General features: G+C 45.7%; 2 protein-coding genes across 3 annotated transcripts in view; one reads left to right on the top strand and one right to left on the bottom strand.

Moving 5' to 3' along the window:
• Positions 1 to 12,747, top strand: part of aqr (aquarius intron-binding spliceosomal factor) — a 126,194-nt gene extending 113,447 nt beyond the window's left edge. For both annotated transcript variants that reach the window (XM_086003441.1, XM_086003442.1), the window contains exons 34-36: positions 10,476 to 10,650; positions 10,757 to 10,870; positions 12,306 to 12,747. In XM_086003441.1, coding sequence (XP_085859567.1) covers positions 10,476 to 10,650; positions 10,757 to 10,870; positions 12,306 to 12,509 — 493 coding nt within the window. In that variant the 3' untranslated portion in view covers positions 12,510 to 12,747. The remainder of the gene's footprint in view (positions 1 to 10,475; positions 10,651 to 10,756; positions 10,871 to 12,305) is intronic.
• On the bottom strand, positions 984 to 2,087 carry LOC147109478 (uncharacterized). Its single transcript, XM_086003443.1, has one exon. It carries the CDS (start codon positions 2,085 to 2,087, stop codon positions 999 to 1,001), a length of 1,089 nt encoding a protein of 362 aa, XP_085859569.1. The 3' UTR covers positions 984 to 998.
• Positions 12,748 to 14,654: the final 1,907 nt, after the last annotated feature.

Raw genomic sequence — 14,654 nt, 5'->3', positions numbered from 1 at the left:
TACACAGCCAAGGATAGCGAGGCGGGTGGTGCGAAACATACACTTTTCTTTGTTGTATGTCAAATTTAAGCGCTGGGCTGTTCGGAGGAATTTTTCTAGATTGGCGTCATGGCCCTGCTGGTCATGGCCGCAGATGGTGACATTGTCCAGGTAGGGAAAAGTGGCCTGCAGCGCGTTCTGGTCAACCATCCGGTCCATCTCCCTTTGGAAGACTGAGACCCCGTTGGTGACGCCGAAGGGGACTCTGCGGAAGTGGTAGAGGCGGCCATTTGCCTCGAAGGCAGTATACTGGCGGTCTTCAGGCCTGATAGGGAGTTGGTGGTATGCCGATTCAGGTCAATGGTAGAGAATACCCGGTACTGTGCAATCTGATTGACCATATCAGATATGCGGGGAAGGGGGTATGCGTCTAATTGGGTATACCTATTGATTGTTTGACTGTAGTCAATGACCAGGCACTGTTTCTCGCCGGTCTTCACGACCACTACTTGGGCTCGCCATGGGCTGGTGCTGCCCTCGATAATCCCCTCCCGCAGGAGTCTCTCTACTTCTATTTTAATGAAGCTTCTATCCCCGGCACTGTACCGCCTGCTTTTTGTTGCGATGGGCTTGCAGTCGTGGGCAAGATTAGCAAACAATGGCGGGGGGGGCTGACTTTCAGGGTGGATAGGCTGCATATTGTGCGCGGCGGTTGTTTTAAATTTTGCCGGCTGCAGACTGTAAGTGGGGGCAGGGGCCCGCCGTACGCCATCGTGACACTCTCTAGGTGGCACTGGAAATCCAGTCCCAGTAGCACAGCAGCGCAGAGCTGTGGCAGGACAAGGAGTTTAAAGTCTTTGTACTCTGTGCCCATTACTGTCAGGGTCGCTACACAGTAGCCGCCGACGTCCGCCGTATGGGACTTGGAGGCCATAGAGACCCGGTGGTGCGTGGGCATGACTGATAGGGAGTAGCGTCGCACCGTGTCGGGGTGGATAAAGCTCTCCGTGCTCCCGCAGTCAAATAGGCAGTTTGTTGCGTGACCGTTTACCTTGATGTCTATCGTGGACCTGGCCAGTTGGTGAGGCCTGGATTGGTCCAGGATGATGGAGGCCATCGTTGAGGTCGGTGGGTCGCTGTTGTACTCGCGTGAGGCAGTTGGGGGAGTCAGGGGCCTGGTCCCAAAGTGACGTCCAAGATGGCGGCCCGCACCGCTCGCACGCGGCTGGTGATGTCCAAGATTGCGGCCCGCACGGCTCTCGCGGCTGGTGGTGTCCAAGATGGCGACCTGCATGGCTTACACGCGGCGCTGCTGGAGTTGGTCGGTTTCGCCCTGCACACTTTGGCATAGTGCCCCTTCTTTCCGCTTTGGAGCAGATCGCGTCCTTCGCCGGGCAGTGTTGTCTGGGGTGCTTGGCCTGGCCACAGAAATAGCACTTTGAGCCTCTGGACATCGCAGCTGTAGTTGGGCTGCAGGGTGGCGGTGGTGGCGTGGCGCAGGCCTGTGGCCTTACCGTGTCCCAAGATGGCGGCCCCTGCGACATCCACGGGGCGGGGAGGGCCGTATGGTCGGGGGGGTAGGCATCCATGTTTCGGAGGGCCACGTCCAGCGAGTTAGCAAGGGCGACAGCCTTCTGCAGGTTGAGCCCACTTTGCTCTAGCAGTCTCTGTCGAGTGTAGCTGGACCTGATGCTGGCGACGTAGGCGTCTCTGATTAGGTCATCAGTGTTTTCCGCGGCCGTCACCGATTTGCACTTGCAGTCCCGGCCGAGGACTCTCAGTGCCCGTAGGTATTCGACACCCGATTCCCCGGGTCGCTGTTTGCGGGTAGCCAGGAGGTGTCTAGCGTAGACCTCGTTGACTGGCTTAGTATATTCTTTTAGTATCGTGATAGCGGCCGTGTAGGATACAGCGTCTCGGATAATCGAATATACTTGGTGGCTCATCCGTGAGTTCAGTACTAGCAGTTTGTCGGCTTCGGTCTTGACTGTAGTGCTGGAGGCCTGCAGGAATGCTTCGAAGCAGCTCAGCCAGTGCTCGAAGTTATTTGATGCATCCGCCGTTTGAGGGTCCAGCTCCAGGCGTTCCGGTTTTAGGATTTGCTCCATTTCAAAACCTTTTGTTAATAAAATTGATGCGCCATCAATAACTCCAGAAGACTACGAGTTAAACTTATAACAAGTAGGCTTTTATTAACAAAAGAATACGAGCATGCCTCTGCTGGTAGACCGATCCTTAAAGCCAGGGGGACTGGAGGTCAATCACCTTTATACCTGGGCTTAGGGGTGGAGCCAGGGGCGGAGCTAGCTGAGGCATGCCCAGACATGTTCTGTACAGGCCGATTAGTGGTTTACCACACCCTCATGATAGCAGGGTCCCAAGTAAAGATGGAATTGGACACAGGATCAGCCCTAACAGTCATGAATCGATGAGACTACGAGCGGCTATTCTCACACATTCCCTTGAAGGATGCGTCCATTGTCTTGAAGACATATACGGGGCAAAAAGTCTACCCCAGAGGAAAAATAAGGGTGCCCGTTAAATACAACGGCAAGGAAACACAGGAACTGTATCTATATATACTACAAGATGGAGGACCACCATTATTGGGACGTGAATGGATCCGAAAAATACAATTGGATTGGCATTCCATTCAGGCGCTAACTGGCTGGCAAAAAAGATGACGACGCCACACCTGGACGACTGTCAAAAATTCTAACTGACGCGAAAGAAGTGTTCCAGCAAGGACTTGGGACTCTAAAAGGCGTAACGGCAACGATAAAAATTGAAGATAACGCAAACCCAAAATTTTTTAAGGCCAGACCGGTACCGTATGCGATCCACCCAGCCGTCGAAGGAGAGTCTGGAGCGTTCGGGTGTGCTGTCCAAGGTGGACTGGAGCGAGTGGGCCACACCCATCGTTCCTGTAATGAAGAAATCATTGAGCAGCACGCCTGGGGAACCGAAAAAGGTTCGCATCTGTGGGGACTTTAAGGTAACTGTGAACCCAGTCCTTCACACAGTACAATATCCACTTCTGCGGATAGAAGATATTTTCGCCTCACTATCTGGGGGGAAACGCTTTACGAAGATTGATCTGACCCAAGCGTATCTACAAATGGAGGTAGATGAATCATCTAGAAAATACCTCACGATAAACACTCACAAAGGTCTTTACCAGTACAACCGACTGGTATTCGGGGTAGCGTCAGCTCCGGCTATTTGGCAGAGGGCGATGGAACAAGTCCTGCAAGGGATCTCGGGGACCCAGTGCTATTTGGACGACATCCTGGTTACGGGCGGAAATGACAGTGAACACCTTGCCAACCTGGAGCAGGTGCTCACTAGATTACAAGAATATGGACTACGAGCCAACCGCCCCAAATGCGAGTTTTTCAGGAAACAAATCTCGTATTGTGGCCACGTGATTGAGAGGGGTTGCATAAGTCCCCAGACAAGATTGAGGCAGTAGTCAAGGCTCCAGCACCGGAAAATGTGTCACAACTGAGGTCGTTCCTCGGGTTGGTGAACTACTACCATAAGTTCTTGCCAAATTTGTCTGCAATTCTGCACCCGCTGAACGCCCTGCTGCAAACTGGAGTAGCATGGAAATGGAGTGATGAGTGTAAGCGTGCCTTTCAGAAATGTAAATGCCTAATCACTTCAAAAGAAGTATTGGCTCACTGCAATCCATCACTACCGATTCGGTTGGCATGTGATGCGTCTCCCTACGGCATTGGAGCGGTGCTGTCGCACAAATTCCTTGACGGTTCAGAGAGGCCAATAGCCTTTGCGTCACGCTCGTTAACATCAGCCGAGCGTAACTACGCCCAGATTGACAGGGAGGCCCTCAGCCTGGTGTGGGGGGTGAAGAAGTTCAATCACTATCTGCACGGGCAGAAATTCACCTTACTGACTGATCACCAGCCTCTTGTCTCCATTTTTAACCCAAAGAAGGGCGTTCCGGTGATGGCGCAACAGCTGCAAAGATGGTCCCTTTTTCTTGGGGCACATCAATACGACATAGAGTACAAGGGTACGAAACAGCATGGAAACGCTGATGGGCTGTCACGCCTGCCGCTGCCTACGGTGGAGGAAGCACCTGCAGTGGACCCTGTTGAGATATTCCATTCGACCATAGTCGAATGTCTACCTGTCACAAACTCAAGTATAGAGAAGGAAACCCGAAATGACCCGACACACTCTCGGGTCTATGAATTGACGGTGAAGGGATGGCCAGCATATGGCGACTCACTGTTGCCAGCATTCTCGTCAAGGAGAGAACAGCTGTCAGTGTGCCGGGGGACCTTGATGTGTGGATCCCGAGTGGTAATTCCTCCCAAGTTGAGAGAAAGAGTGCTCAATGAGCTTCATGAGGGTCATCTGGGAGGGGTAAAAATGAAGAGCCTAGCCAGGGCGTTTGTGTGGTGGCCGGGAATCAATAAAGAAATCGAGGAAATGACCAAGAGATGCACAGGATGCCAGAAGGTCCAAAACGCTCCACCACAGGCCCCGCTACACCCATGGGAGTGGCCCTCATCTCCATGGCAACGGGTACACATTGATTTTGCTGGTCCATTTATGGACTCAATGTTTTTAATCGCCGTGGATGCACATTCGAAATGGCCAGAGGTCATCAAAATGTCCACCACCACCACAGAGAAAACTATTGCAGTCCTACGGACCGTCTTCGCCAGGAATGGCTTGTCAGAACAGTTTTGCTCCGACAATGGACCACAGTTTGTGTCCGAGGATTTCCGGAGGTTTTTGAGGAATAATGGAGTAAAGCATTACACATCCGCCCCATATCATCCAGCCACAAATGGATTGGCTGAGAGGTTTGTTCAAACCTTTAAAAAAGCAATAAAGGTGATGTATAACGACAACATACCACTGCAACACAAGGTGGATAATTTCTTGTTCGCTTACCGAAATGCGACACATGCAGTCACCAACCAATCTCCAGCCATGATGTTCTTTAACCGCGGGTTAAGATGTCGCCTGGACTTGCTCAAACCAAACATAAGACGAGATGTTGAGAATAAGCAATTCCAGCACATCAATGAAAAGCCAACCAGGAGCTTCAAGATAGGGCAACCAGTCTTGACCCGCGACTACCGAACGGAAAAATGGCAGCCAGGAATCGATATGCACACGGCAGGGACCATTAATGTACACAGTGGACGTTGGAGAGAGCATCATGAGACGCCATGCTGACCAGATTCTAGAGTCACAGGAACAAGTCAAACCCATACCACGAGCATGCGCACCTGGTGATGAACCCGAAGTACAGATTGCGTCTACCTCAGAATCAGTGGTATTGGAAGCTGACGAACCAACCAATGACAATGAGCCAGAATCGACTCCACCGCAAGAACAGGGTACTCGAGAAAGGCGCTATCCAGACAGGATCAGGAAGCCTCCTCAAAGACTGAATTTATAAATGATTACTTTCAGCTGATGTATATAGTACAAAGAAAATTGTAATTGTAATTAGTTATTATTCAATTGTTAAATGAATGTTATGTACTGTTTATCTAAAAGGGGAAGAATTGTTGTGTATGTGCCTTTGAGAGAACTGCTTTTATACTGTAGTACCGGCAGTGACCACACCTGTATATAAAGCAGTAGCAGGCTTCTGTACTTTCAGTTCCAGCACCCTCTGTTCAGTAAACACCTCTTATTACCGTTCTCCTGCAGTCCGTGTGTTATTGATGCGCGGACACTACACACTCCACCAATTTTCGTGTCATCTGCGAACTTACTGATCAAACCTCCTACATTCATATCTAAATCATTAGTGTACACTACAAACAGCAAAAGACCCAGCACCGATCCCTGCGGTACAACACTGGACACAGGCTTCCAGTCACAAAAACAACCTTCGACCATCACCCTCTGCCTCCTGCCACTAAGCCAATTTTGGATCCAATGTGCCAAATTGCCCTGGATCCCATGGGCTCTTACCTTCTTGACCAGTCTCCCATGTGGGACTTTGTCAAAAGCCTTACTGAAGTCCATGTAGACTGCAAGAACTGCACTACCCTCATCCACACACCTAGTCACCCCCTCAAAATTCAATCAAATTGGTCAGACATGATCTCCCCCTGACAAAGCCATGCTGACTATCCTTGATTAATCCTTGCCTCCCCAAGTGGAGACTAATTCTGTACCTCAGAATTTTTTCCAATAATTTCCCTACCACTGATGTTAGGCTCACTGGCCTGTAATTCCCTGGTTTATCCCTACTACCCTTCTTGAATAATTGTACTACGTTAGCTGTCTTCCAGTCCTCTGGCACCTCCCCTGTGGCCAGAGAGGTTCTGAAAATTTGTGTCGGAGCCCCTGCAATCTCCTCCCTTACCTCACATAGCAGCCTGGGATACATCTCGTCTGAGCCTGGGGATTTATCCACTTTCAAGCCCGCTAAAACCGTTACTACCTCCTCCTTCTCGATACTAATTTGTTCAAGTATATCACAATCCCCCTGCCTGATTTCTATGCCTACAACGTCCTTCTCCATAGTGAACACAGATGCAAAATATTCATTTAAAACCTCACCTACATCTTCCGGTTCTACACACAGATTACCACTTTGGTCCCTAATGGGCCCTACTCTTTCCCTGGTTATCCTCTTGCCCTTAATATACTTATAAAACACCTTGGGAATTTCCTTTATTTTGCCAGCCAGTGTTTTTTCATGCCCCCTTTTTGCTCTCCTAATTTCTTTTTTAAGTACCCCCTGCACTTTCTATACTCCCCTCGGGCTTCCACTGTTTTTAGTCCTTTGTATCTGCCAAAAGCTTCCCTTTTTTTCCTAACCCATTCTTGTATATCCCTTGACATCCAGGGTTCCCTGGGCTTGTTGGTCCCACCCTTGACCTTTACGGGAACATGTTGGCGTTGTTCTCTATTTCCTTTCTGAAAGACTCCCATGGCTCTAATGTGGATTTTCCTACAAGTAGCTGACCCCAGTCCACTTTGGCCAGATCCTGCCTTATCATATTAAAATCGGCCTTCCCCTAATTTAGAACATTTATTTCCGGTCCATCTTTGTCCTTTTCCATGACTACCTTAAATCTCACTGAATTATGGTCACTGTCACCAAAATGCTCTCCTACTGACACTTCTATCACTTGCCCGGCTACATTCCCTAGAATTAGGTCCAGTACCGCCCCCTCTCTTGTAGGGTGCACGGACAGTCCTAGTAACTACAGGCCGGTCAGTTTAACATAAGTGGTGGGTAAAGTTTTAGAAACAATAATCAAGGAAAAAATGAACGGGCACTTGGAGAGGTTTAAGCTAATTAAGGAGAGCCAACACAGATTTGTAAAGGGCAGATCATGTTTGACTAATCTAATTGAATTTTTTGATGAGGTAACAGGGAGGATTGATGAAGAGAATGCAATGGATGTTGTCCACATGGATTTTAGGAAGGCATTTGACAAAGTACCACATAGAAGGCTGGTTAAAAAAATTGAGGCTCATGGAATAGGTGCGTCAGTGGCAGCTTGGATAAGGAATTGGCTTAAGGACAGAAAAGAGTGAGTTGTAAATGGCTGTTTTTCAGACTGGAGGATGGTAGATAGTGGTGTTTCCCAAGGGTCAGTGCTGGGGCCACTGCTTTTTTTGATATATATAAATGACCTGGATATTGGAATACAAAATAGAATTTATAAATTTGCCAATGACACCAAACTTGGGGGTGTGGCAAACAGTGAGGATGATACCAATCGACTGCAACAGGACATAGAAAGGCTATCAGAATGGGCAGACGTGGCTGATGGAATTTAATTCAGAGAAGTGTGAGGTGATGCATTTAGTGATCTAGTGACTAGTGGATCGCGAGTGGAGTTCGGGGCCAGGGATCGCGAGAATATCAGTGCTAATTTGATCCTGTGAGAGACAACATCATTCATGTCCGAGGCCGGGACCCAGGAGCGAGGACAAGCCCAGCAGCGAGGTCAAGGCCCAGGAGTGGCGCAGCGTGGACCAGCAGCGGGGTCGGGGCCCAGGGAAGGTGCAGCACGGGCCAACAGCGAGGTCGGGAGGACCACAATGCATCCTACGAAACCCAGGCAAAGAGGACCTGTGGGAAGGAGGGAGGAGGACAGTAGGTGTGTGTGCGTGCGTGCGTGCGCTAGGCCGTTGTTGCAGAGCCTGGTCTCCAGTCGTCTTGGAGCCGCTTGCCATTGGACCAAGACCTTGCTCTGTCAAGCCCGTGTGGTAGCTGGTGTGCAACGGCCACCCCACGTTAAAAGAATTCACGCACAGGCATCTTCCACCCTTTAAAATGAAGTTCGGGACCTGGAACGTCAGAACCCTTATGCACAACCCCAACAGTGACAGACCGGAATGCCGTACTGCTATCGTTGCCCTGGAGCTTGCAAGGAGCGCACGTCAACCCAAGCACCCGCCCCTTCAACCACCGTCTGCCCCATCTGTGACAGAGACTGTAGGTCCCGCATTGGACTCATCAGTCACCTGCGAACTCATTTTTAATGTGGAAGCAAGTCATCCTCGGTTCCGAGGGACTGCCTAAGAGAAGAAGAAGATGCATTTTGGCAGAAGTAACAGGGAGAGGCAATATACACTTAATGGCACAGTTTTAAAGAGTGTGAAGGACACAGGGATCTGGGAGTTAATGTGCATAGGCCCCTGAAGGTGGCAGGACATATTGAGAGAGTGGTTAAGCTAAGCATATAGGATCTTGGGTTTCATCAATAGGTATTGAGCACAAAAGTAGAGAAGTTATGCTGAACCTTTATAAAGCACTGGTTAGGCCACAACTGGAGTATTGTGTCCAGTTCTGGTCACCACACTTTAGGAAGGATCTGAAGGCCCTTGAGAGGGTGCAGAGGAGATTTACTAGAATGGTTCCGGGGATGGGGGACCTTGGCTACAAGGACAGGTTGGAGAAGCTGGATTTGTTTTCATTAGAGCAAAGGAGGTTGAGGGGTGATTTGATAGAGGTGTACAAAATTATGGTGGGTTTGAATAGGCTAGACAGGGAAAGGCTGTTCCCACTAGTTGCTGGTACATGGACTAGGGGACACAGATTTAAGATTATGGGCAAGAGATACAGGGGGATGTGAGGAAAAACTTTTTTACGCAGCGAGTGGTGAGGACCCAGAAATCGCTGCCGACGGAAGTGGTGGAAGCAGACACACACAATGTTTTCAAGGGGAGACTGGATAGGCACTTGCAGGGCTACGGGGATAGAGCGGGGGAATGAGACTGACTGGATTGCTCTACAGAGTGCCGGCATGAACTCGATGGGCCGAATGGCCTCCTTCTGTGCCATTATGACTAGTGAGAGGTCAGCTCAGCAGTGACTAGACTATTGACTTTAACTGGCAACTAACCAGGTTGCCCTCGACTGCAGCAGTGAGTGGTCAATTTACAGCATCTTTTATATTCCAAAAACTTGGCAACTCACCCACAGCATTCTTGTCCTGAACTCTGTGAACAGCGTTGTTTTCCCTCTCTCACTTTCCTATCTGTTTTAATGCTTAGTTAACCAAGGCCAGACATTTAGAGGTTGGAAAAAGTCCTTGTTTTTGCATCTGAGGGTTGACTCCTTGTTCTGGCAGAACTTTACAAGATTTTATCTTTTGGAGGGAAAGAAACAGCTTGCAAGCGCATCATTTATTTTACAAATGTTTAGCCAAGAAGTCTCTTGTCCCCAAAGCTTGTCGGTACATCAGATTTGGTCACTTTAGCTTCAGTCAAGTTTACCGTGAACGGTGCATTCTTATACGCTCTGAGACATCTCTGCACATGAGGAGCCCTATAGAAATGTAATTATTGTAAGTTGCATGTTTTATTTTGGTTAGGCTGGGTGGTCTTACCCTCAGGCTTCATAGTTTTGTGAATGGTAGCATCAGTGATCTTCATGAGGGGAATGTGTCTGAAGATACCAGTCTGGCAATGCTAGCATCAGCTGTTCTTCATGGGAACCTTGATGCTGATTACTATGTGCTGGAAAGTTCTAGTAACTCATGCAGTCTATTGCTTTACTAGAAAGTTCTAGTAACTCATGCACTCTATTGCTTTTTTTAACATTGTTGAATCGGCAATATGATCCTGTTTGAATGTAAAAAAAAAAGTTCAGGAGCATAATAAATTAAAATAGAAACTCAATTTGTAATGAAAACCCATATTGTCTAGTTTAAAAATTAAATTAAATTGTAAAACATGATATACTACAATGTATACAGTACATCTTTCTGCGACTAACCTAAATGGTGTCACAGTTAACTGGTGGCTGAGCTAGTGAATGATGAGCATTGCTGTATGGCCATTAGCTATCAGCTTGTAATTTTAGGATTATTGAACGAAAAACTGGTGACCGCATTGAGCTCAGATGATCCTTGCTGAAATGACATAATTACTAGTTGCAAATATTTATTTATTTTAGGCTTGATGGTTTTTCTACAACAGTAAGCCTTGTTGCAGTAACCAGGATATTAAGCATTGTCTTCCTTTTTATCCAGAGATGTTCGGCGATTAGTTGTTGCCATGTCAAGAGCCAGGCTTGGGCTGTACATCTTTGCAAGAGTATCGCTGTTCCAGAATTGCTTTGAGCTTACTCCAGCCTTTAATCAGCTGACTGCTCGACCGCTCCAGCTACACATTGTGCCATCTGAGCATCACCCGATCGATAGAAGGGTAACTTTTTTTTTATAAATGACAAACTACTTTCCTTTGCAACTTGGCTTCTAGCAGTAATTTTGCAATTGTTCTGTTATAACTGTTGGTATCATTTTTTTTCCAGAATGGCAATGTTCCAACCCACTTAATGCGAGTTATCAAAAACATGCCGGAGATGGCAAACTTTGTTTACAATATGTACATACATATGATTCAGAGTATGCACCAATACAAAAAGGTAAAGAGCTGTTTTTATTTCCGTCTCTGCAGTGTAAAATTCGAGGTTCTGTGTTTTTGCAGTTAAAGTCTGCATTTTAGGTGAGCAGTAGACTCAACTAAATGACAGGAGTTTCCGGTCAGGGTGGAAATAGGTTATTTTAAAAAAAAATAATAATAATTTGCCTGTTCATTTTTTTTTGTACATCTGCCTTTCTCCAATATACACACACATTTTTAAAATCCTGCTATTAGAAGTTTTAATAACTTTTTAAGATGTATATATTGTACTCCTTTTTTTGGTTATTCAATTAATTATATCTTAAATGGGTGTTCCTACATCACATCCCTGACCCATAGAAAATGTTTTTGATACAGAGGCAACACTATATAGGCTTTTCAAGCCTACAGGGGTTTAGTGCCTATGAAATAATTAATTTTTGCTCTTTATATGTGTGGCTTATGTCTGACAATAACTGCCTCAAGTGCATCATTTTGGATAGAGGCCAAGTTTTCCTAATTAACTGTCAAATTTTGTTTGGCAACGCTCCTGTGAAGCGCCTTGGGATGTTTTAAGACGCTACATAAATACAAGTTGCTGTTAAGTCATCTGACTCAGTGGTTTAGGACGCTGCAACTATAATAGATTATGGGATGGTACAGATGTGGGGCAGAATGATTATAAAACACAAACAATTGAGGTTATTTTAAGTGTTTTTTGCTGCAATGTTTGTCCTATGAAGTTGAGAAGTCAAACTCCCTGTAAAGGAAGAGAAATTGTATTTAAACTTGGAAAAATATAATTACATCCTTTTATTTCTATATTTATGATAATTTCTCCATTTAATGAAAAAACCTGATGCCTCAGCAATGCTTTTCAATAAATTTTGCATATATTTGAGTTCTTTCTGTGATGACATTTTGATCTCGCCATATTTGCTTTTGACAAGTGACAGATTATCAAGCTTGCCTCAATTATACTGCAAACAATGAAATGGAAATGGTGGAAAATAATTGTTCCAGAAAATGCAAGCTTAACTTTTCAGATACTGAGTGTAGAAGCTCAATATGTGCTGATTTGTGATTGATTCAAGTGGGCAAACTGGCTTTCGTTTTCCTTTCCTTTCTCACCGCATTGTCTCTGTTTTCAGGAGCAGTTAAGATGCAGTTTTCTGATCTGGGAATATATTTGTGCAGGACAGGGCCCCATAGTGAATATGGGACTACAGAGTGAAAGTTGGGATGTGCTGATAACTATGACATTACCAAATATGGATTTGTACAGTTACAACCCTGGAGATTGCTGGTTGTTGCAACATCTGTTCCATCTAGTTATGTTTCCACAGATGCTTTAGGTTTCTTTTGATATTAACAGATCCATTGTGTCAGTGCAGTGCAGCCATCAACAGTTGTACAGATATTCACTAAGTATCATTCTTCAATTTTTTTCTCTGCAGCAGTTACTTCCACCACCAGTCGCCAAGTCAATTAAAGAGCCAGTTCCGGTTCCAGACATCGAGAATGTAGAAGAAACTGAAGAGTCGATTTCTGAGAATATGGATGAAGAGACAACAAAGCAGGAACATAAACAAATGCCTGAACATCCTGGCAGGGACAGTGATAGTGAGGGCAGTGGAGCTGAAGAAGACAAAGAAAGCTAATGGTTCTTTGTTCCAAAAATCACATCTGTAACCTGAGAAAAGTTTCCGATACCAGTGAATGAACATGAAAGTTGGACATCCCATTGTACAAGTGTCCAGATTATTTACGTAGAACATTGACCAGTACTCACAAGTGTTGTCCTGTGGGTTGCAGGAAATAGTTTCATTTGTAATTATGTGGGGTTGAACAATCTATTTTGTATTCTCAAAAGCTTTTGAATAAAATCTTGTAAAAATGTTTCTTACTATGAGTATCTATATTTTATCAACCTAAAATAATGGCCCGTATTTTCCGATGCCTACGGGTGTGTACAGGCTGTGTACACACCCGTAGGGACATTGGAAATGCCGGTTTCAGGCATGTGACACGCATGCGCTGAAAACCGGCATTTCCGATCTGTCAAGAATGCTCTTGACAGATCAGACGCCTGCCCTGGAGAAGGGCTTCAGCGGGCGGAGAGTTCCACTTTCTGGAGAACCTCCGCCCGCAGAAAACCCTTAGAAATCTTATGCCTGGTAAAAGCAGATGTAAGGCCTGCTTTTACCAGCATAAAAGAGTTGAAAAAGTTTTTTTTTTTAAATCTTCTCATTTATAATTTTTAAATACTTTTTTAAAAAAAGTTACGTTTACTCTTAGCCCTGTAAAAAAACTTTAATTATTTTTTCCAAAAAATTAAATTTTTGTTTAAAATATTTAATTTATTGTAATTTTAACTCCTTTTAAAAAGCGATGGTTTTTAAAAATTTATTTAATATTTTACTGTGTTTTTGGGGTGATCTCCATTCATATATTTGACAGGTCTATCTGTCAAAAGTATGAAGGGAGATTCCCTGCTCCTGTTGGCTCCCCATGGCCCACGTGATCCCAGGTACGCTTGCGAACCGCATGCGCCACTGGGATACGTGGGCCCTGCGCATTTTGAGTTTGGAGAGGCCCAGGAACGGAAATGTCCAGACCCTGGGAGCCCTCGGGTAAGTTTGTAGCTTGTTTTCCGATAGGAGGCATCTGCACGCAGAAAGCCTCCTATCGGAAATTATGGGCCATTACATTTTTCGGACCTGCATACCAAATTTCATAAACTGCAGGATTATCATATTGGCAAAGCTATGTATGCAAGAGACATGCATGCAATCTGGAGTGGGTTCAACTCCACAATTCCAAATTCTAAATTGATGTTAATAACGTATCTTTTCTCTTTATTGCTGACTGACCACCTGTGTATCTCCAAACGTTAAATTTTATGTCTCATGAACATAGGTAGGAGCATTCACACTCTCAATACATTTAAATCCATTCCAGGTGAATTTAAAAAGTGCCCAGAAAGGGGTCTTGCACTGTTCCCCTCTGGAGTCGAGAATTGTACTGCAATTTTCAAGTCCTTTTCACCGTGATGTTGAAATTTCAGTGTAAACATGCCCTAACTTCATTCCAATTCAAATAGTGCTGCCAGAAAATTATTACATGAAAGTAATTTCCAGAGCTTCCCTGATGGGCTAGGAGATAAAGGCACTACCTACTGTAGGACAATGCCATACAAACGAGAAGGGTCCCCAGTTTAACCGATTCCTGGTCTGTGCTGAGTTAGCCGATATCAACCAGGCCAGCAACTGAGGTGCTAAAATTGGCTTGGTGCTCCTGAGCTAGGGAGGGGAAAAATCAGCCTGGGTTCTTGCTCCTGTGACCTTTGCTGAACAATGACTGCGTGAGGGTATACAAGTGCAGATTTTATGAGTGCGCACTGGGGGTGGAGGGTGGAGCTTTGCCCGTCGGCAGCACATAGCAGGAAATTGCAGGTGCATTCCCCACAATTTTCCATCCATTAACCAGGAGCACACCCATAGTTGAGAATGAGAGGGATGAGGTTCTACCTGGAGCTCACATTTGTATAGTTGAACCTTAAGTGAGAGCAAGATCATAAGAAAAAGCAAAACGACCCAGTGAAGTTCATCCTCCCATCTCAGCATCTAATTGCATTTTGAACAAAACAAAATGAAATAAATTTCCAAACAAATGGAAATGCAGCATATTCCATTATTTCACATTAAAAGATAGGACAAAAAGTACAAGATACAAATAAGGTAAACCCAGATTTTTACACCACAAGAGTAGGACCCAGAGGACATAAATGGAAATGTTTAATAGAT

This window comes from Somniosus microcephalus, chromosome 12 (assembly GCF_052327205.1).
Source record: "Somniosus microcephalus isolate GS21.2 chromosome 12, FLI_Smic_1.0, whole genome shotgun sequence".
Classification (NCBI taxonomy): domain Eukaryota; kingdom Metazoa; phylum Chordata; class Chondrichthyes; order Squaliformes; family Somniosidae; genus Somniosus; species Somniosus microcephalus.
This window is presented reverse-complemented; position numbering and strand designations above follow the sequence as displayed.

Bases quoted from the DNA above. Each gene is read 5' to 3' on its own strand.
- LOC147109478 (XM_086003443.1), bottom strand. From the start codon at position 2,087: ATGGAGCAAATCCTAAAACCGGAACGCCTGGAGCTGGACCCTCAAACG.